At 50.7% G+C, this 22,344-nt stretch overlaps 8 protein-coding genes across 8 annotated transcripts; 5 read left to right on the top strand and 3 right to left on the bottom strand.

Moving 5' to 3' along the window:
- Positions 1-906: 906 nt before the first annotated feature.
- Positions 907-2,464, bottom strand: N7498_010493 (zinc-dependent alcohol dehydrogenase; the record flags this gene model as incomplete). Its single annotated transcript, XM_058457549.1, has 5 exons — positions 907-1,185; positions 1,233-1,810; positions 1,867-2,094; positions 2,150-2,245; positions 2,302-2,464. The coding sequence occupies 5 exons, from the start codon at positions 2,462-2,464 to the stop codon at positions 907-909; spliced, it is 1,344 nt and encodes a 447-aa protein (XP_058304448.1).
- Positions 2,465-3,316: 852 nt separating this feature from the next.
- Positions 3,317-4,858, top strand: N7498_010492 (M18 family aminopeptidase; the record flags this gene model as incomplete). The annotated part of the gene is made up of 1 exon (XM_058457548.1): positions 3,317-4,858. One exon carries the CDS (start codon positions 3,317-3,319, stop codon positions 4,856-4,858), a length of 1,542 nt encoding a protein of 513 aa, XP_058304447.1.
- Positions 4,859-5,594: 736 nt separating this feature from the next.
- Positions 5,595-6,473, top strand: N7498_010491 (aminoglycoside phosphotransferase family protein; the record flags this gene model as incomplete). Its single annotated transcript, XM_058457547.1, has 1 exon — positions 5,595-6,473. One exon carries the CDS (start codon positions 5,595-5,597, stop codon positions 6,471-6,473), a length of 879 nt encoding a protein of 292 aa, XP_058304446.1.
- Positions 6,474-9,361: 2,888 nt separating this feature from the next.
- N7498_010490 (uncharacterized protein) lies at positions 9,362-10,715 on the bottom strand (the record flags this gene model as incomplete). Its single annotated transcript, XM_058457546.1, has 5 exons — positions 9,362-9,756; positions 9,808-9,875; positions 9,925-10,298; positions 10,354-10,458; positions 10,515-10,715. 5 exons carry the CDS (start codon positions 10,713-10,715, stop codon positions 9,362-9,364), a joined length of 1,143 nt encoding a protein of 380 aa, XP_058304445.1.
- A 2,745-nt stretch (positions 10,716-13,460) lies between these two features.
- On the top strand, positions 13,461-14,788 carry N7498_010489 (rRNA-binding endoribonuclease; the record flags this gene model as incomplete). Its single annotated transcript, XM_058457545.1, has 2 exons — positions 13,461-14,216; positions 14,273-14,788. 2 exons carry the CDS (start codon positions 13,461-13,463, stop codon positions 14,786-14,788), a joined length of 1,272 nt encoding a protein of 423 aa, XP_058304444.1.
- A 393-nt stretch (positions 14,789-15,181) lies between these two features.
- Positions 15,182-15,541, bottom strand: N7498_010488 (H/ACA ribonucleoprotein complex subunit NOP10; the record flags this gene model as incomplete). The annotated part of the gene is made up of 3 exons (XM_058457544.1): positions 15,182-15,284; positions 15,347-15,420; positions 15,530-15,541. 3 exons carry the CDS (start codon positions 15,539-15,541, stop codon positions 15,182-15,184), a joined length of 189 nt encoding a protein of 62 aa, XP_058304443.1.
- A 645-nt stretch (positions 15,542-16,186) lies between these two features.
- Positions 16,187-17,542, top strand: sen2 (tRNA splicing endonuclease subunit SEN2; the record flags this gene model as incomplete). The annotated part of the gene is made up of 1 exon (XM_058457543.1): positions 16,187-17,542. One exon carries the CDS (start codon positions 16,187-16,189, stop codon positions 17,540-17,542), a length of 1,356 nt encoding a protein of 451 aa, XP_058304442.1.
- A 342-nt stretch (positions 17,543-17,884) lies between these two features.
- Positions 17,885-22,228, top strand: N7498_010486 (chromatin-binding protein RAD9; the record flags this gene model as incomplete). Its single annotated transcript, XM_058457542.1, has 2 exons — positions 17,885-17,941; positions 17,999-22,228. 2 exons carry the CDS (start codon positions 17,885-17,887, stop codon positions 22,226-22,228), a joined length of 4,287 nt encoding a protein of 1,428 aa, XP_058304441.1.
- Between the last annotated feature and the right edge of the window lie 116 nt (positions 22,229-22,344).

The following is a 22,344-nucleotide window of genomic DNA, read 5'->3' as shown; positions in this document are numbered from 1 at the left end:
ATCAACCCCTCGCCCTCACCTCCTTCGGACCCGTCCATTACCTAGCAGAAATGGGGTTGCAACCAATCAGGCTCGTCAGGTTGTGCGGCATCTCTTTTCCCGAGCCAGAGGCCAGTGGTGAGGGCCTTGATCGACAGGCTGGGAACTGCTGCCGGCAAGCCCTAATGCCGCTCTCGGACTCTGATCTTATCTGATCACGCTAGCCGCCCGCCTGGTGCCCATTTTTGGGCAATCCGAGCGACCGCGATCCACGTTTCTGCTGCTGATCGATGATGCTGCGAGGCAATTTTCACCAAGTGGATAAGTGGATACGGGTCAGTCAGTCCCTCTCGATGTTTTGTCGTCATTAGGTCTCCAGCCATTATGGGTTCTTTGTCTTGGCTGCTCCTCACCCACAAAATTCTTATCAATCAGTGGCTCCCTCCATCCTCCACTACCCACCGCAAGCCGAATGAGGCCGAAAATCGGGCACTTGGTTTGGTTTGGCACTCATCCAGCAATTCCGTGGAAATTGGAATTGTGACTCTTACTGGGGTTCTCGGTGGAAATGGCGGGAAACTGATCACGCAATATGTTTTTCTACATTCCGAAATTCGAATCGGTCGGCAATTGCTGAACGTAAATCGGTATCAATGGAAAGGCTCGGATCCATTCCGCTTTTATTAGGCTCTGTCGGTTTCTACGGCTGCAGACGCCCAAGTGGACTCGGCTCAAAGGTCAGCGAGGGTTATCGAAGACTACTCAGAGAAAAGAAAATGAACCCTCTCCAAGGGTTCTTCCTAGTTTTAATTTCAATGAACGTAAATTTCATCGCAACATAAAGTGAAAAGAGCTTGTTATATGTGGCCTAGTCAGAATTGGCCACTCCAACGCTAGTCAATGTTGTACAAGGTTGCCGGGAACCGGTCACATCTCCGTCAATTTAGGTGCACCGTCGGACGGAGGAGCAGAGTGCTTCGTCTGTACAAAGATCTTCTGCATGCCCTGGTCTCGCTTATCAAAAGCCTCATAGACCTTTTCTATGTCCTCGAGGCGCACGCGATGAGTCACCATGTCCAGCGGGTTAAGTTGCCCGTTCTGGATGAGCTCCATAAGTTGTTTCCAGTATTTGTGCACTGGTGCCTGTCCGTTTCCGATGAACCGAACCCCAGTCTCCATCAGAGCTCCGATGTTGAAGTGATTCGTCTGCGCACGGTCAGTATTTGTCTTTGATGGGTTTGGGCGTAACTCACATATGCTGCATAGATCCCAGTCACGCCCACTCGTCCAAAAGACCGAACTGATGTGATCATCTCGTTGAGAATCTCGGAACTATCGGTCTCTAGTCCTAGCATCTGCTCAAAGTAATGCGACCATCCCTTGGCGTATTCACCTGCGGCACACTCCAGGGCAACATCGGGTCCTCCGTAAACCATTTTCTTTAGTTGCGATGTGACCGATTCGCCCTTGGGAAGCTTGCTGAAGTCAAGGGTCTCGACCTTCGGAACTTTGTTCTGCACATAATCCAATCGCCATGCCCCGTTACCACCATCAATGAGAATAACACGATCGGCGCCGTGGAAGAAGCTGAATTGAGCACACATCTGGCCGATTGGTCCTGCACCCCAGATAGCAACCACGTCTCCGGATTTGACACCAGTGTCAACCACACAGTGCCAGGATGTGGCCAAAACATCAGATAAGAAAAGGGCTTTCTCATCGGGCACATCGTCCGGAATCGAGAGCAGGTTCACATTGCCGTAAGGAACCCGAATGTGCTCAGCTTGGCCGCCAGCGAAGCCGCCCGTGAAATGAGAGTATCCAAACATTCCTGTTATCTCTTAGTCCTGGCCTAGTACATCACAATCTTGGACTTTTGGAACATACCGGCTGTTCGTTTCCCATATAGCGCATTCTCGACGGTGTTCTCGTTGGTTCTTTCGCATTGCGAGAACAGCTCTTTCCGACAGTTCATACAGTCACCGCACGCGATGGGGAAAGACACCACGACCCGATCACCGACTTTGACTTTATCCGCCTCCGGTCCCACGCTTTCGACCACACCACAGCATTCGTGGCCCAGCACATCACCTTTCTGAAGCTGTGGAATGACTCCTGTAGTCATCTTATCAGATTCATATTCCCCACACCGGGTATAGGAAGAGCTTACCATGATATAAGTGAAGATCGCTTCCGCAGATGGTGCTGCCAGTTATCTTGACAATCACATCACCTGGATCGACAACTCTAGGCATGCGCATTTGAACTAGAAAATGCCGTTAGTATTGCTAACCGGGGCAAAGCGCGAGTCGATTTCCACACCAAGTTTCACTTGGTTTTTACCGTCCCAGACGGTGGCTTGGATCAAATCCCCAGTCTCCATTCCGTGCTCATTGTTATAGTTGCTTATATCAGTTGTGATCGATGCATTGCCACCGTGACCGACAGCCTTCTCTACCAAATTGGCGGCCTGCGTGAAAGCCATGTTTATGTTTGCCTTGGGTTATTAAAAGTAAACTTTGCAGGACTGAAACCCTTTAGATATTTGGTTTTACCGTTCTCTTTGCGATTGCTGGATTACTTATAGTGAGCGATAACTACACGTCATCGAAACCTGGTATCTCCCATTCTTCGATGCACTTGGAAATTTATACTGGGAGCAAGTTTCGAATAGGCTTCCCGCTGACATCACTATGAAGTCGCCCCGCCTCGGCGTGTCTCTATTCTACCTATCAAGCTTGACGAGGCGGTCAAATAGTATTTTAGTACCTTCCAGAAAACTTGTATTGTGTCCTGATCGATTCCAAGGTTATTTGAAGGTCCGTGTTTGGGTAAGTTACGGTAGCTCTCATGTACCTGAGGACCTCGGTGGAATCTCCCCACAGTCTACCTAGTTTATGCCCTACGAGATACGTTAGTGCAAACTATAAACAAAAATTTAATACAAATGACAAGCGACCTGGGTACTAGCTAGGAGAAGTTGAAGGTATACCCATTGCTGATAAGCTCTGGTGGTATATTCCGCGCTAGATGCCGTAATCGCGTGTTACATTTGTTGACTTGCGCCCGGGGAAGGTCCATAGAAATTGTCCAATAGTTCTAACCCTGGTTAACCATATCTGCTCTCGTACAGTCGATTTCAGACCAAATAAATCAGATTGATCCCAACAGGTCGCTCGAACTCAGGCACAGCCGTTTATCGTGTGACCAGCTCGAGTGGCCGTTCTCGGTGATAAGCAAGGGCCCCTTGCAGCTCCGCCGTTCCCCTCACGAGTCACCCATCTCCAACTCCGACAACCCACACTCTTCCCTTTGACCACTATCCTATATATCAATCATGACTCGGAGACACGCTTATGGACTCGACCGGCCCTGGGCCTCCCAGATGTCCGCCCAACTGCCTGAATCTGCCCATGACCGCCCTACTCCAGTGCCCCGAGCTCCGGCATCAGCCCCGACCGACGAGCCCGTTCGCCCAGAGGACTACTCGAAGCCGTTCTGCGAGTTCATGACCTCGAATCCCACCATCTTCCACGCCGTCAAGTCTTTCTCCGAGGAGCTTGAGCAGCATGGCTACAAGCCCCTCTCCGAACGTGCGGTGTGGACGCCCGAGCTGAAGCAGGGCGGCAAGTTCTACGTCACCCGCAATGGCAGTTCGCTGATCGCGTTCAACATTGGCAAGGAATACGAGAGTGGAAATGGGATGGCCATTGTGGCTGGACACGTCGATGCCCTCACGGCTAAGCTGAAGCCCGTGTCCAAGCTCCCCAACAAGGCGGGCTTCCAGCAGCTTGCCGTCGCCCCGTATGCCGGTGGACTCGGAAAGACCTGGTGGGATCGAGATCTTGGCATCGGTGGTCGTGTCCTTGTCCGCGACTCGCGGACCGGGAGGGTCGAGAATAAGCTGGTCAAGCTGGACTGGCCCATTGCGCGCATCCCTACTCTCGCCGAGCACTTCGGGACCCCTGCCCAGGGTCCGTTCAATAAGGAGACTCAGATGGTGCCAATTTTTGGCATTGATAATTCGGATCTGTTTGAGCAGTCAGAGAAGAGCGAGACTGGTGATATTAAGGACGGAACATTTGCTGCAACCCAGCCCGAGAAGCTTGTCAAGGTTATCGCTAAGGAGCTTGGTGTGACGGATTATAGCTCTATCCTTGAGTGGGAGCTGGAGCTCTTTGATACTCAGCCTGCTCGAGTTGGGGGCCTGGAGAAGGACATGATTTTTGCCGGTCGTATTGATGATAAGCTTTGCTGCTACGCCGCCCACCAGGCTCTTCTAGCCTCAGAAGACAGCACCTCAACCGGCACAGTGAAGATGATTGGCATGTTTGATGATGAGGAGATTGGCAGTCTGCTGCGCCAAGGAGCCAACTCCAACTTCATGAGCAGTATTATGGAAAGAATCACCGAGGCTTTCGCGACCGACAACTACGGACCCAACCTCCTTTCTCAGACCGTTGCCAACAGCTTCCTGGTCTCGTCGGATGTCATTCACGCCGTCAACCCCAACTTCCTTAATGTGTACCTGGAAAACCACTCGCCCCGTCTCAACGTCGGTGTGACGGTCTCTACTGATTCCAACGGCCACATGACCACTGATAGCATCAGCCACGGTCTCTTGAAGCGTGTTGCTGCTCGCTGTGGCTCCACACTTCAAGTCTTCCAGATCCGAAACGACTCGCGCAGTGGCGGTACCATTGGCCCAATGACCAGCGCTCGTATCGGAATGCGGGCTATCGATTGCGGTATTCCGCAACTGAGCATGCACAGCATCCGCGCTACCACCGGAGCCCTCGACCCCGGTTTGGGTGTGAAGCTGTTCAAGGGCTTCTTCGACTACTACGAGGAGGTCGACAAGGAGTTTTCCGACTTCTAAATGAAACTTGTAGATGATCCCTGATTTAGACATTATTTGTACAAGCCGTTCCAAGGCGGGTTTTGCTTTTGTGTCTACAGCGTTAGCTAGAGCCGCAAGAATATACGAGTGATACACATAAACACACTCTGTCCATTTCTTCTATAGCTCCATATATATCCATCACAATATTTGGTTTTGTAGTCCGAAGGAACTTTAGAGGATTTTATTTGGGCCAACAATCTTGGCACATCGGGGAAGCAGTATATACTAGTGGCCTTCTTATAAATGACCTGTCTGTTATGGCCATCAGTGGTCATACATATATACCATTTCCACACTTGCCGACGGTAACCTCAAGGGTCTCTCACAGTTGCATCCCTCACTTATGAGTGGGTTGTAAACATCCCTTTAGATGAACGTCCGCCGTGACTTAGAAATTTGTTCATTCACTTATCCACGAGCAACCCCGACACTCGGCTCTAGTTTTTCATATATGAAATGGTTTTTTTTGGGACTTGGCTGGGAAATCTACTGTGTACTGGATTCAATGCTCCTGTGAACCGGGAAATACGTTAGCTGGAGTCCACATCCTCTCGAGTCACGTGTTAGAAATTTCGACTCGGAAATCACATGATCTTACCACTAGCCTAAAAAAGTGTACACCTTACTTAGTAAGGGTATGTCTGACAGGAACTCTTGTAGCACTGGGCTGCATCCTCAACTGTTCTATTCCGTGAGATGTCGCCCATCCAACATGCATTTTTCCCTTCCTTATTATCGGGATGCTAGTCAATTACCGGGGCCTCTTCCTGATCAGAATGAGATTGAACGGGCAACACGAACCCTCCCCAAGAGATCAGATTACGGTGGACGCCTAGTCGTAATCAGAGAGAAATATGTTGTAAAATATGGCCCACTTATGACAGAAAATGAGGGGTATACTCTACTTTTTGTTGAAAAACGGCTCAACATCGCAGCGCCGCGACTCTACGCCATGTACCGCAATCGGGACATCTTGTATACCGTCATGGAATACATCCCCAGCATTTCTCTAGGGATGGCGTGGCCTTCTCTCAACGAGGCAAATAAACATTTGATTGTTGGACAGCTACGATGTATCTTTGATCAGATGAGAGCGCTGCCATCGCCCGGATTTTATGGCAGCGTTAACCGAGGACCCTTTCCCCATAGGTATTTCTTTTCTCGTGAGAAAGACGCTGCTATTACCGGTCCTTTTCAGACGGCGGAAGAATTCGGAAAAGCCATCGCACTTCGCTCAAAAACTATGTGGAGCGAATCAAACAGTCATAGCTTTCTCTCTGACTATCTTGCTCGCCACCTCCCAGTGGCGCTTCGCAATCATCCACCTATATTCACCCATGGAGATCTCTCTAGAGAGAATGTTATTGTCCGAAAGGTCGTCAATCCTGTCACAAATGAAGAAGAGTACGAAGTAGCTGCTCTTGTGGACTGGGAAGCGGCTGGATGGTATCCTTCGTACTGGGAATACTCTCATATCTTCCCTCTGTTACAGTGGGTTGACGACTGGCCAGAATATGTTGAGAAGATTCTTGATCCCTTGCCGCTGGAGGGTGCCATGATGCGGGTTGTATTTAGTGATCTAGAGTTTTAGAGCGAGATGATACTATGTTTACCCTAGTGTCTTTGTCCGGTCACAATGAAAGGCTTGATCGGTGTGATTCGATCTTAAGTTACATTCCAACTTAGAGCTTAATAGCTGGAGATTTGATTATGCTCCAATGAGGACTGATTTTTTTTTTTAAAATAAGTGGTTTCCTATTCCACGCTGCCGTCCGTCTCCTCACTTACTGCTAGATCCTCGTCTAATGTCATAAAATCGTGTTCGTGCTATCTTCAATCGCCGGCATCGAAGCACTGCCCGGGGGTTACATAACGTAGGTTCTAGTCATTAGATGTTGCCTTCTTGCACACGCCTGCTTAAGTGCTATGCGCTCCACAGGAGACGGGTTCGATGGGTCGACCACTATTTTGTCGATCAAGCGATTCCACTCGCTATGTTGATCACCTGCAAAGAACATGATGACCGCTGGACTAAAAATGCCAAAGGCACTTTTCTGTACCATATTAGTCATATAATCTCAGTTCCGACACATAATAGTTACTGCAGAACGCTTAGTTGCATCGCTCGCTCCTTCTCCCCGTGCCGGAGAGCGGTCTTGTTCCTCGGACAGTTTCTCGGAACTGGCGATGTCCATTCGTGTGCCCACATGAGCTGATACCTTGTTGTAAGCTGATGGTCAAGTGGGATGGCCCTCAAGAAGCATTCAATGACTTTGTTGATCAGAGTCTCGACTTCTTCCTCGCTATACCGATAACGATCTGGTCAAGTAGCACTAGGCCAAACGGAATGTAAAAATACAGCCGAGGCAGCAAGTAGTGGAGAAAGCATCACTAGGGTGGAGGACTTGGAAGATGCCAACATGGAAGACCATGTGAGCGAACAAGAGGACAAAACGATAGAAACAGCAGCGCAATCTTCTCCGGCGGAAGTTCAAAAATACAGGGCAACGGAGAGGCCTACAAGATTGCAAACACGACCGCCCATTTCCTAGCATCTGACTGGGGGCTTGAACGGGCCAATTTATCGAGCCCAAAAAGCTCGGCTGCGGACAATGCCTGGAAGGTAGAAAGGCCGGTGACAAAAGAGAGACCATGGCGCCGGCTTCTTCATTCGATGACACCGCACGCTTCATTCCCAACCCCTGTCACTATGATTTCAGGTGTTGGGTGAGACGACACTGGTCAAGCCAAGGACGATCTGCAGACCATTCACATCTTCCTAGGTTTCGAACGACCCAGAAAACCCTCTGATTTATATCTTCAGATACAGCGTATTCTGCAATCAAAGTCTGACACATATGACAGGCTTTTGAGAATAGATTCATAGGGATAAGAGGTAGGATATCCTGATAGAGATTTGACGAAATCAAAGCCTGGTATATATGAAGATCTTTTGCGGCTTGATTATTAGGGACGAGAGATAGGAGATCCTGATGAGGACAAGCAAAAGTAGGCTCAGCCGTAAGACGAGCGTCGGAGGAAGAGAAGCTTATAGTATGCCGAGCCGCCATACATAATTGGCCATCCATAATAAATAAAATCAGAGCAACTCGTACACCGTAGCCAGACCTAGTGCTAATTAAACAGGAGTGGCCGAGGGTGGTCAGTACTTTGTCAGTGATATACTCGAATGGGCCATAATTTGTTTTGGCTGACTTCGCGAGTGGTTTCGATTTGAGGATCTTGATAAGCTGGTCTCGACCTCGAATCGTCAGAGAAATACAGGGACATAGGTCAGCTATACCAGCGTAGTATGTGCAGGATCTCTCCAGAGCTGATTGTTGCAGTGAATGTCTCGTAAATTCTTTCCGTGGATGGAGTTTCAAACACTTTGCACAGTAGGCCCAGCGCTGGTTTTCGAGTCGAAGAAGGAGTTGATCTCGCAGTTTATCCTGAATTGAATTCCTAATACGCACGAGGCATGGAAATTCAAGATATTTGTGCTTCACTATCGTCCCGAATAGGCCGAAGAGCTCTTTGCAGCTGAGGGATAGACAAACTTGATCGACTAGGGAGAGGTGTTGGAAGATCTTCTGTAAGATACGCTCATCCAAACAAAGTATAGCGGAGTTTGGCGCTTTCTTCCAAAAAATATGAAGCAGCCCGAGGCGCATCTTCCGACATCGCGATATCTTCATCTCGAGTCTTCAAGGAGAAAGATGATGTCGAACGTGAGACAGGGGACGAGTAGACCGAGCGAGTCAATCTGGTCTATGAATATTTTGTAGAGAAAAAAGATTCCGGCGCTACCGTCTGTGTTTAAGAATTGTGACTTGGTGACGTACTGATTCCAAGTTCCGATTCCAAAAGCATCTGGCATCGGTAGGTTTGGATCCGATGCCTATTTTGTCTGGTCAACACGCAAAATGAGCTTACAGTTACTCGTCCATTTCCCCTATTCTTGGCAGTATGGAAAATACAGCAGGAAATATTAATATAATTACAGCTCCCATATTAGTCCTGTATAAGTCTGTAGAGTGTCTAGAACAAAAGCTTGGCCTACCAGGCGAACATGACAGACGTCTGCCTAGTCAGAACTCGAGCTCTCTTCTCTATTACTCATTTTCATGGAAGTGACCACTGGCTCAGCCCAAATCATCACAGACGTAGGTACAAGGTAAAAACTGAACGCTTCAGATAGCATCAAATGCAGCTGTTTTCGGCGCTCAATTTACAGGCACTTAGCGTTGTGGTGAAGGGTAAATGAACTAAAAGAGCACTATAGAAGAAAAAGATATGACAAGAAAAAAAAAGAAAGTGCGATAGCCCCCTGAATATGGATCTGGATGCGAAAGGAGCGCGCAGATCTAGCAGCAATGACCCGGGGGCCGAAATGGTGACCCGCTGTACTCCCTGATACCCATGATGATTGACCGCGAAGGTGACCGTTTAATATAACCGAGCAATATAGCGTTACATTTAACGGCGCGGTGAAGATGACGACTCAGATTCCGAGTGCTGGCGCTGATACTCCGAGATTTCAGTGACAGACGTAGTCTTGGTAATTTGGTTCTTCTCCGATTGCACAGAGTTTCTGAGGCCTTTTCCAGGAACTAGGGCCAGCACACGCTCCGGGTCACCTGCGCCAACGACTTCGGGGTCGTCACCTGGGGCGCCGATAGTCGACTCGTCCCAGTGGCCTGAGCGCTGGGTAGACATTTGGCCACTGCCGTAGGTGGGACGGTTGCCGCTGAAGGAGGACATCAGGCCGGGCAAGATGCGGGTTATGAGGGGTTTGAGGGTCGGGAGACACGCGCAGATGATGCCCGTGTTGCATTCAATCGCGGACCATGAGGCGGCGCCGACATTGTCGTCTGGGTGTGGTTAGATCAATATTTTGGAGGAGTCAAGGTAGAGAGACGTACAGGTAGGATCGGTCGAGTCGGCGATCTTCTTCAAGCTGATCAGGCGGACGATACTGGTAATGCAAACACTATGGCGAGTTAGTTGTATATGGGACAAGACAGAATAGAGATACTCACAATCCACCGACAGCGAACATGAAAATCAAGGCGAACTTCTGCTTCTTGGGGATATCGATTGCGATCAAGGCTGGGATTGGGATGATCAGAATGACAAGATCGGTGGTGATGTGCATGCCCGCATTGGAGAACCACAGGCCGGGCTTGCTCAAACAGAAGCCCTCGATGGTGGGGTTCCAGAACTTGGCGATAGGGATGCAGTTCAGGAATGCACTAATCACACACCAAGTGCCGTAGACCGCAAGGACAGTGATCATGATCCAACAGATGATACGCATGCGGTGCGTGGGGAATACTCGGAAGTATTGCAATAGGATTGAGGCTTTGGCGCAAAGAACGGCGGCATTGTAGAAGGGGATGGTGAGCCAGAAGGCCTTGAGTAGATCGAATTAGATATAACAGAGATCCTCGTAGGGATCGATATCTTACCTTGAACTGCCGCTCGAGGACCATGGGTGGGATGTCCTTGAGGTGCATTCCCATGCCGTTTGTAGCCTCAGCTATGTCTAGGCCCATGAAGACGTATGAATTGACCTTTGCTATCAGTCAGTCATTGCATTCAAGATTCCTAAGTCACATCAGCGACTTACCAAGGCGATAACGACCACCCAGTCACTGGCTTCGACACGACGCAAAATTCTGTTACGAGTATACATCCGCAGTGCGACGAAACATGAAGCAAGCGTCGTGAAAATGACACTCACGGCCATAGCCTGCGCACCGCGCGGCGAGAGGTAGGGGTTACCATAGTCCCTCTTGAAGACGGCATCACGGAATTGGAATAGATTCATCTTCAACCGATGCCGTGGAAAAGGATGAAGCAATCAGAAATGAGATGGGATATGTCCAGGATCGAGGAAGGATTGCCCTGTCTGGACTTTGTATTTGATCCAGGTAGATAGACGGTCAATTCCGAGGGAAATAGATCGGGGTACAATCGAAGATTCAACCGAGTATAAGGAATAAACAGTTTCTCCAGGTCCACATATGAGGGGGAGGCGTCGAGGATTTCGCTTTTAAGTATCCCGTACAGGTGCATATGACAAGAGAGGACCAAGTTCATAAACAATGCAACCAGTCAGAAACGGTTGGAACCGAAATTCACTAGTCAGGTCTCCCTGGTTGACAAAGCGGGATGATCTCCCTGCATCCTGTTCGCCTGGATTAGCGGGCTGTTTCGTAGGGACAAGACAGGAACTTGCAGTATGCAGCGCAAGGGACTCCACGATTGGCGAATCGGGTGTCCCTAGCGGCCCGAATCGATACATGAATCAGTGAAAAAACTCCAAGTCGTTATTGCATATATGCTTCGGCCCTGGATGTGCCATGTTCCCGTTGCCGTGGTACTTGACTTTAGCAAATTACCCGTGAAACATGGCAAACGTTAACGTTTATACACTTTCACCACGTCGCATTTCGACAAAAATGAAGTCATTTTATTCTTCTCTAAGATCACAGATAATGGCAGTTCAACACCGAGAGTTTGACGGTCGCATGTGGAGAAGACAGGTTGAATGTATTGATCAGATTCTTCGGTCCCGATCGTCCGGGGATGACGATCATGGCATTTAAGATTCAAGACCGTGACGCCACGGACAAAACTGAGCCTCCGAGATATAAGGTAGGACTCAAAATGGAATTACGCGCCCTATGCGCTTTGTGGGTCGAAGAATCAACCTCAATCCTACCTTCGGAAAGAACTCGACTATCGTGACGTCCAAGGTGACCTCGCCGAAGGAGCCCCCAAAAATCCCTCAAACCAGTCGCATGAAAACCAGATCTAGCCGGTCCTGTACCTGTCAAATCGTTGATCATTACGTATGGCACAGCCGGTCGCATGGCACCATCGATCTGACTGGCAGCTCGAATGCTGCATGGAGCGAGAAAAGCAAATAGACGCGCATAACCCGGAGCTGGCGACCCCGTAGGCCCATTCGAACGAGCACTAAAGCACAGTACTTAATGCACATGCATCGATAAGAGGAAGCAGCGGACGTTAAAAAGGGCCGGGCTCCGCTTCCCAGCAAACTTCCGATACATCAACAGGACTGGGTGCTGACCCTTAATCGGATCGGATGATCGACACGCCTCTCAGGTGGCCTCGTTCTCCATCACCTGCTGCGCGGAGAACAGTCCGAATGCTACTCCGTAGTGAAAGTTAACATGGGGACATAAGGCAATCTCAAAAGGTGATATGTAGAATATTTTGGTCCCGTGGGGACGTGCGCGTTAAGGAGATCACTAGTGGAGAGGATCTCGGAATCCACTGTCGGGGCGTTCACCGTTGTTAAGCTCATCGCACGGATCCCGGGGGCGCAAGGGATGCCACTGGTCCTGCTCCTTACCCGCAAATAATATTTCCGACAGCAGTCATGTTAGCTGTCAAATAGATCGCAATGATTGACGCCCAGCTCAGGATTCCGAGAACGCTAAGAGCGTTACGAGATCTTGCCAGGAGCGCGCCCATTACTTCCTGCCCCCGGTCAAAATTGTGCACAGAGCTCTACGGAGGCCGGTCCAGATTATGGACCTGAGACGCTCGGAGGTTCCGGTCCCACCTTGTCCTTTTGTCGTCTCGTCGATGTTTTCATACACATAGAATCCGATAAGACGACTTCCATCCAAATCAACGACGTCAACCAAGGACCAACCATCCTGCGAATCTTTAAAATTACCTTTTTACACAACCGGGTATCCCGGCGGAGTTTACGAACGCCACCGGGGGCAAGTGATATATCATATTCAGCCACACGACTTCTCAATTATCGAATGCACGGATCTTTGAATGCGACCCTATGTTCTTCCTTGGCAGACACGAGAGCAAATGGTCTTTGTGCGACCGAAGCAGTTTGCATTGTCTGTTGTACGACGCTTTTCTGCATTCACATGCGCTTTTTGCAGCTACGCGTGGGCCCAGAGTCGAACAAGAATAGCCCAGATTCGAACTCGAGTTTGCAGCAAGAACCAAAAACCGGAAATTCAGTAGCCCAGTAAAGATTGAGCCTCGTCATCCTTCAATTTGCATTGAGTTCTCGAGTGTTGTGTGTCGGCGAGGCGGGTCCACGCATGGTCTAGATTGCAATCTCACAATGTAAACCGCACGAGCGTAGCGGTCTCGTAGTGAATCTATGCCCCTTTATCCAGATGTCTGACTGCCACGATAATTCTATTGTCTAGGTAGGTAGATGGCAATATATTCGGATCTACAGAGAGGTGGGGTAGTGGGATATTTAATGCCCTGCTAACTGTGATATCAACGACGTTTAGATGCTACACCGGCTACATACCTGCAAAAATCTACATTTAGACTACATATTCTGACATGGTGCGCATCTATCGTCAGTTTGTCTATCAATGGAGCCGAAGAGGACCTTCGTATACTTCGAGATTTTACTGGCGATAAGGCCGATAAGCGTGCACGGACCAACCAACCGTGCGAGAAATTTCACATCAACTGATTCGAATTCCCTTCCGACTTTTTTTTTATTCCTCTACGTTTGATGTCAAGTGCTCGCAGAGGTTTAACAGACGGAAACATGGCGGAATCGGTATCATCGCCGCCCAAGCCCGTCCACACAATCGTGCTGGACGCCGGTCCCATCATTAAGAATACCCCGCCGCTTTCGACTTTGCTCGCCCAATGTGAAGAGATCATTACCACACCGGCCGTGGTGAGCGAGATTCGTGACCCCGATGCCCGCGCCCGTGTCGAAGCCCTCTATCTCCCGTTCCTGAAGCAGCGGTCGCCCTCTCCCAACAGCTTCAATGTCATCAGCGAATTCGCCCGCAAGACCGGTGACCGGTCGGTCCTTAGTCGCAACGATATTGAGGTGCTCGCGCTTGCGTATGAGATCGAATGTGAGCGTAATGGAGGCGATTGGCGTTTGCGCAGTGTTCCTGGACAGAAGCGCGTGAATGGAAAGCCCCCAGTGAAGGTGGAGGAGCCTAAGGAGGAGGAGTCGAACGGAGTGGACGCCGCTACCGATGATGTCAAGGCGACTGCCACAGACAGCACCGAGGAGCCTAAGAAGGAGGAGTCTGCCTCGTCGCAAGAGACCAAGAGTGTGATTGAGAGTGCCACCGACGAACCCGCCTTGAATGATACCCCCGAAGAAGCGAAGGATGAGGACGAGGACGAGGACGAGGATGATGCTGCTGATTCTGACGGCGGAGAATGGATCACTCCCTCCAACTACAAGAAGCGGCTGGCCCGCGATGAGGCGGGCGGTGCTGCCGGCACTACCACCGAGCCCAAGATCATGCAGGTCGCAACCATGACCACAGATTTTGCGGTAAGTTCACAATCTCTCATGCCTGACACCGTTCTGGCTGCTAATTTGTGATGCAGTGTCAAAACGTGCTGTTGCAGATGAACCTGAACCTGCTGTCGACAACAACTCTCCAACGGATCCAGCACCTCAGGACCTTCATCCTGCGCTGCCATGCCTGTTTCCTGACCACCAAAGAAATGAGCAAGCAGTTCTGCCCTCGTTGTGGCAAGGACACACTCACTCGTGTTTCATGCACCACCACTGCCAATGGCCAATTCAACATGCACCTGAAGAAGAACATGCAGTGGAACAACCGGGGTAATGTCTTCAGTGTCCCCAAGCCCATCCACGGAACTTCCAACGGCAAATGGAAGGGTGGTGGTGGCAAGGGAGGTTGGGGTACCGAGCTTATCCTAGCCGAGGACCAGAAGGAGTACGTTCGATCCACGGCCGAAGAGGAGCGCCGGCAGCGCCGGGAGCGCGACCTCATGGATGAGGACTACCTTCCCGGCATCCTAACTGGCGAGCGCAACAAGCATGGCGGCCGTCCCAAGGTGGGTGCTGGCCGCAACGTCAACTCGCGGAAGCGCTGAGCGTGGTATGAACGACCTTGCATTATGAAAAGTACATGGGGCCGGAGTTTGGGCACAAAAAGTGATTAGATCTTCACGATGGATATAGTCGGCCAGTTCATGAGCAATGGCCGAGATCTTGTCCTGTGACATTTCACGAACCTTGCACATAGACCATACCGAGTAGAAAATTACGATTATTCTGGAACTTTGGAAGATCTGAACGTTTCGAACGTTTTTGTCATTGGTAGCCATCACCAGAGATAGAAATTCCCTGACAATCTCGAGATTGGGTCTTTGCCAAATGTCCATAGTAATGCAAATCCCAGCCATCCACAGACTGTACAAAAAAAACACCAAGCGCCAGAACACGGGCCTAAGCCTTCAATCCATTTTTCCCAATTTCGAGATTTTTTAAGAGCTCTCGGTCTGCTGGGTGAGCAGGAGACCGTAGCGCTTCTTGAGGGTCACACGGTGGCGGGAGTACTTGTCATCGGGAGAGAAACGAGCAGGGTGGCTGTGAGGAGGGTTAGCTGCTGAAATCTTCGACGAAGGTTGGATCGGTGATGGTGCACATACGCGGACTTGGAGACCTTGCCGTCAACCACCTTCTTCAAGGTGTAGATGCGCTTGCCGTCGGGGCCGAGGGTGTACTTTGATCAAAGTTAGCGAAGGTCCTGGGTAAGTTCCTGGCGAGTTCCTGGCAGCTCGTTTCGGCCCAAGCTAGGGTATGTTTGAGGGTCGCGATCGAGGTAAACGTACCATAAGATGCATTCTGAAGCAGGAAAAGTTAGTAACAGGTCATTATCAAGGCCCAAAAGCCCATGCGAAAGGAATCAAGAGACTTACTTGGCGGTAGTTATGGTTGTCGTTACTGGGAGTTCCGGCGCCGAAGAGGAGGAATTTTTTTGGTCGCCGACTGAGGGCTCGGACCACGTGCTTAGTCACCACGGCGCTTAAAACGGACGCCCGCAAAAAATCGACTTCGCTTCTCTTCTCTTATGAGACAAAGCTCAACGCTTCGTGTTAATGATGCACAGGCGCACTCGCTAAACTTTTTAGGCCTTCTGTGGGCATCTGCTATGATGATAACAGCTCTTCAATAATTGGCTCTCTACCGACTTCCCTTCGGGCCACACCGATCCTCCGAGTAAGTTTGCACCAGAGCTCTTGAAGCTATCCTTCCTATTTCTACTTTCGCCTTTTTCCAATCCCCCTCTTCGATGATGACCGAAAATACCAAGCTCAGGCAAGCGGCACTTTGATTTCTTCGCTGCTTGTCGATGATTTTGCTTTATTGACTACAACGGTATCTGAGAAGATCACAAGCACACACATGAATTATCAGCTTGTAGCAAGGAAGAGTTGGCTAATTCGGACTCTTCATAGGAACTCGGCATTGATTCAGTAAAACACAAGATGGACACCACCTCTCCACAGCCCAAAGCCGGGCCACGAGGCAAACGTGGTGCCCGGCCCGGTAGACCAAATTACAGGCATATTCATCGCCATCCTCTTCCAGTCAATGTGCTTTCTGTGCCCCCTGTAATTCCTCATAACCCTCTCTCTATCATTAGTGTTGCTCTCTCGTACCTTACCTTCCTGATTTCTCCGCCGCGTCAAGAAGTCTACTCTGCATACTTCGACTCGGCTACCTCGTCTATCCATGTGACAGATGAGCGTGCCATCAAGGCGTTGTGGGAGATGGGCTTCTTCGGCAAGGGTACTCTGAGTCGAAGTGAGCCTAGCTGGCTGGAGCGCGAGAAGAAGAGGCGAGGTCTACTGGGGGGTAGTACTAGTGAGGAGGCGACCAGGAAGCGCAGAACTGAGCGTCGTGAATTGAAACTGGAGCGTGCGAGGGTCGAGAAGCTGGCAATTGAGGAACGGCTCAAGGCTGAGGCTGCGGCGAAGGAGTCTGGCGATGTTCTTCCTGCTGCCGAGGGCCATACTATCCCCGGAGAGAAGTTCTCGGTTAAAAAGGCCATGGAAGCCAGGTATCGCCAGTCGCGGTCCCAGACAACACCCAATGGAGACGCTTCTACACCAGCAGACTCGCCAGCAACGCCAAATGGGAAGTCAGTGCGCTTCTCGCCTGTCGTCCAGGAGAAGGAGGTTGTCTCCAGCTCGGCAGCTTCACTCCACCTCCCTGATTCTGTTCTTGATGAGGAAGAGGCTGATGAGGCTCCCCTTGAAAATGAAGAACATCTCCAAGTCTCCAATGAAGAAGCATTCTTCCTCGTCTACAGCCTCGGCGTCCTGCAAGTCTACGACCGCGAAGAAAACAAGCCCATCCCGACTTCATCTCTCTTCCCACTACTCTGCAATCATTCCTACTTCCCTCCTCGCACTGCCTCCGCCGAACTGAAGCCCGACGATCCTTTCACAATGTCATACGTGGTGTACCACCACTTCCGGTCCCTTGGCTGGGTTGTACGTTCCGGTGTGAAATTCGGAACCGACTACCTGCTCTACAACCGCGGCCCAGTCTTCTCTCATGCCGAGTTCGCCGTCATCATCATTCCTTCATACAGCCACTCCTACTGGTCCGAGACCGAGGAGCGACGAGAGTACACTACTAGCCAGCAAGCCCGCAGCTGGTGGTGGTTGCATTGCGTGAACCGGGTCCAGGCTCAAGTCAAGAAGAGCCTGGTTCTCTGCTACGTCGAAGTGCCTCCGCCTAGTGCCTCATCTGATGATATCGGAGCTTTGCTTGGCCGCTACCGAGTCCGGGAGTTCCTCCTGCGACGCTGGATTCCAAATCGCAGTCGTGACTAGAAGGCGAATGTATGAGATCGGGCTTCAGATACCCACTCAACTCATCTTCTGTATCAACAGAAATGACATACCCCGTCAATTGTTCTAAGCAAATTCTATTCTATGGAACCTTATAGCCTACTTAAATTCGCTGTAACACGTAAAGAAGCGCTATACCGCAAAGGGTAATATTACTGGGTGTCACGTGAACGACGCGTTTCGCGTCTGGTTCCCAATTTCTCCCGCCACGACAGTTCACATTGAATTGCTGGAAAGTCGGGCGAGACAATTCATCTCTGGGGAGTTTCCAAGCACAATAAATGACAGTTCCAGCCATAACCACTCTTATGATTCTTTAAACGGATGGAGACGCAGGATAGCATCGATATCGCCACGCTTCAACGCGTCGCGTTGGGGCTAGTATGTAATGACCTGCAGCGTCCCAAGTTCTCATTGGACTAACCCCGGCCTCTTCAGGAGCACGAACCAACCCAGTCATTCTTTCTTGGGCAATCGAAAACCGACGATACTACGCAGCAACACTCTCGTTTCAACCACGCCGGTCATTCTCATGGGGACACTGGACTGGCTGGCACAAGGTCCTCCGCAATATCATTATTAGACCCTGCACGCTCTGCACCGAAGCGCTCTCCTCGCCCCTCCCCGTCTCCGCAATATGCAGAAAACCCGATGAATTCCATTCCGAGTGCAAATGAGCCGACCGAAGGCCATCCATTATCGGCGACACAATCTGGAAGCATGGAGTCCGGTGAGGCTGCCCCCGGGGACACCCAGGTTGTCTCGCAATCGGTGTATGATAGTATTATCCGACAGAATGGAGAGTCAATGTATCATGGGCACTCACAGGCCGGTGCGGACGGTGCAACTCTCATGACGCTGCACGAGGGCGATAGCGGCCATCTCGACCTTCTCGCCGAGTTCGACTCCGCCCGTCTTCCGAAACCCCACCCCCCAGATCACGATGAGGAAAGCAACTACGACGGAAGCGAGTCCTCTCCAATGGCGTCATTGGAATACCAACCCGAGTTCTTCCCTGAATCGCAGCGTTTCTTGGCCAACACGCCGGGAACTGCTGTCAAAAAGAACCAGACCCCGGGGACATCGATGAAGACTCCCAGTCTGTCTCGGAACCCGCTGGCCGGGGATCTTGAGTCGAGCGGGGGTCTTATGGGTCTGAGCCAGCTTTTCAAGGCGACCCAGGCGCCCTCGTCTCCCCTAGTTGATGGTCCACAGCCCGATATTGTGTCAGATCGTCCGTCGCCGAACCTCCCCATCCAACAACATCGCATAATCAACAATATGTCCTCTCCGTTAGCCCATACCCGGGTGCTTTTTGCGAGAGAGTCCTCGGAGCCGAATCTCAATTACATCTCGTTGAAAGAGTCACAGTCACGGCGGGACAGATCATTAGGAGAGCGGCTCACCCGATCGGCCGGTAACATGCAACAAGACGACGAGATCGACCAAGAATTCTATAAGGAATCGAGCTTTGTCGAAAGAGCAAGAAGGCAACGTGAGCTTGATGAAGAAGCTGCGGCGCAATTTGCAGCTTTGGAAGCTCCTGCTCGGTCCAAGTCTAATGTGACTATCTCGCCCGAGAACCCCATCCTCGAAGTTCATGAAGACGATCCAATGCCCGACGCTGCTGGAAGCGAAGAAGAAACCGAGCAAGAGGAAGATCTGGGCCCCCAAGTCCCCCAGTCGCAGGAAGTACCCCATTCCTCGGAGGAAGACAAGGAAAACTACAACGGTCCTCCAGTGCCTGTCCAGGCAGCAAATAGTGCACACGATCGTCTTTCTCAAGCGCTCGCTATGGAAGAAAGTCCATCTTCTCGCACGAACACAATGGTGGACCCGGATATTGCCTATTCCAGACAGGGCTCAATTCTCGAAGACCATGATCAATACGTTTGTCGCTCATCGCAAGTGATGGTGAAGGATTCACAGCAATCACCACAGCCGTCGCCAACGCCCATACCGAACGACTTTCATCCTGTGGATCAGCCACTTCAGTACGAAACGCAAGTTGAACCGACCTCCGACGGCGACCGAACGTCTCCTGCTCAGCAAGCTCTGCAATCGTCGCCTCCGGGCTCGCAGACGGGGAGCAGGTCAGTATCTCGACACCTCTCAATTTCTCCTACAAAGTGCTCGAACGTGTCACATCCGTCTGTGTTGCAACCAGGCCAAAATTCCTCATCCGATGAAACTAGAGGAGCTCATTCTAGCAATCCTTCCCAGCAAGCAGCCTCAGGATCATTTCCCAACAGAACTGGATCGGGCTCCGGGGAGAAATCATCCTCATTGCCCTCGCGTGTAACGGAGACGCCCGTTCATCAGCGCCCTCAAATCAATGACATCGGAAGATTGACAAGCATCCCTGAGACCAGTCCCAATCGCACTGAACCTAATGTATGGGAAGGCGAAACTAACGGCGGAGATGGAATGAATGAAGACGATGATCTCCCTCCTATGTACCCTGCTGGTCCCCCCAATCGAGCTAGCCAACCACGACCATCTCAGTCTCGCGCGCTGTCTTCGCCCATTAAAACTCTTCAATCGCAAGCACTTCCACAAGTGTTGTCTAGTCCAAGCGGACGGCAGCGACGCAGATTGACTGATATTGCTGCGGACCTATCACCCCAAGTTGAAATGAAATTTGGCGACTTTGGTGTGAACTTTTTCACAGCTGAGGACGAGGCGTTCAATTCACTGGTGGCCGAGGGGTCTCCAACCCGGCCGAAGAAAAAGCGCCGAGGAAATACTGGCCAGAGCTTCCTCATACCTGATTCTACTCCTCGTGCGCACCCTCCCAAAACGGTTGCGCGTATTCCTGAGTGGCCCACGCCCCAAAAGCAGCAGTCTCTAGCAGCGATTCACGTTCCCGAAACTACTGTCCGCAAACCATCGAGGCCTTCTCGATCATCCGAGAACGTCTGGGAAGTCGGAGCTTCCCCTCAACAGTTGATTCGCCGGAGGTCGAAGGCAAAGTCTATCAGACCACTTTCTTCTCATAACACCGAGGAGCCGTGTCCCTCCATACAACAGCCAGAGACTCAAAGCTCCGCGAGACAAGTTGTGGCTCACAATCTTCAAAATGTACCGTCTTCTGAAATCACCGACGTCCATGTTGATTCCGACGTGCTGCAATCGGATGCCACCACCTTCCAAAGCCCACCTACGACTCCCAAACCGATCTCTGGTCCTTCCGATGACAGTCAAATCGCACCTAGCCAGGTTCTTGCAGTGTGGATGGGCCAAAAGCGAGCATACTACCCTGCGACATGCTTCGGGACACCACTTGGTGTGTCGTCAACCAAGTACTCTGTGAAATTTGAAGATAGTCTTCCTGTTGAGGTCGTCAAGGGAGCTGTTAAGAGATTTGAGCTTCGTATCGGGGATGGTGTGAAGGTGGACATGCGCGGTGTGCCCAAAGTCACACACATTGTACGTGGCTTTGACGACAAACTCACCAAAGAACAGCTGGCTCAGGCCGCTGAGAACGGATTCTGTCCCCAGACCGATATCTATGGACATACCACAGTTATTCTCGGTCCTAAACAACGCAAAAGCCTTCCAAACGCTGGCCTGGCCAGCAGCGAGAACGTCATCAGGGTTCCCATTTCCCGCATCTATCTCGACATGATTTTGTGGAACCAACTACAGGATCGTGCCTTTACATACCAGCAGCCTCAAGCAGCACCTCGGGAAAGCAAGTCTCACACCCCCTCTGAGAAATCTTCTCTGCCGGCATCACCGAGCACACGCTTTTCTCGCAGCATCTATGAATCCAGTGGCGTTTTTGCTGGAATGGCATTTGCTGTGTCCTACAAGGACGATGAATCATCCAAGAACCGTATCACGAGGCTTATTGTGGAGAATGGCGGGACAATCTTGCATGAAGGATTCACGGAATTGTTTGAGCCTTCGCCCATCCGGCGAATTGATACACCAACTAAGGGGAAAGGTGATGATGGATCTAGTGATGGAAGTGTCGGTTTACGGTTGAACGGGTTGGCTGAGAATGTGGGATTTGCTTGCTTGATTGCCGATACCCACTCTCGTCGTGAGAAGTACATGCAAGCATTAGCACTCAACCTGCCTTGTTTGTCAGGCCGCTGGGTTGAGGACTGCGTCGCCAAGGGACGTGCCCTTGACTGGGATATCTACCTCCTGCCAGCTGGAGACTCAATGTTCCTCAACGGTGCCACCAAATCTCGAGTTATGGTACCAACTCCGCCGTCCGAAACTCGCCTAGCCAACACAATATCGGCAAGACCAAAATTACTCGATGGCAAGTCAGTGTTGATCGTCATGGGGCGTGGCAAGGCAGAAGAGAAGCGGAAAGCTTACATTTTCCTGACCTTCGCCCTGGGCGCTTCTCGCGTGGAGCGCGTTCCCGACCTGGAGACTGCCAAGGCACTACTAGACTCTCAATCGGAAGTTTCTTTGCCTTCGACTTGGGATATGGTTTATGTTGACGATGCAGATCAAGCGGCCGCAAAGGCTATGTTAACACCCCAGCCTAGGACGCAAAGGATTCACCTGTTCCACGGAAGAAAGCGGAGGAAGTCTGCGGTGTTTACCATGTCGTCTACGCCCGAGTCGTCATCATCTATGGCTACTGTGATTGGTAGTGAGTTTGTGTGTCAAAGCTTGATTTTGGGAAGGTTATTTGAGGAGTGATGTGTCCGGCTGCTATGTGTTATCTCGATACCAATTTCATTGAACTTTTTTTTTTGATGCGGTCAACGTCGTACATCATCAAATTACTCAACATGACACGTTGCAATTTAGTGCGG

The sequence above is a fragment of the Penicillium cinerascens genome (genome assembly GCF_028974065.1).
Source record: "Penicillium cinerascens strain IBT 15544 chromosome Unknown scaffold_4_segment0_segment1, whole genome shotgun sequence".
NCBI lineage: Eukaryota > Fungi > Ascomycota > Eurotiomycetes > Eurotiales > Aspergillaceae > Penicillium > Penicillium cinerascens.
Note: the sequence above shows the minus strand (reverse complement) of the source record. Positions and strands in the feature narration are given on the sequence as shown.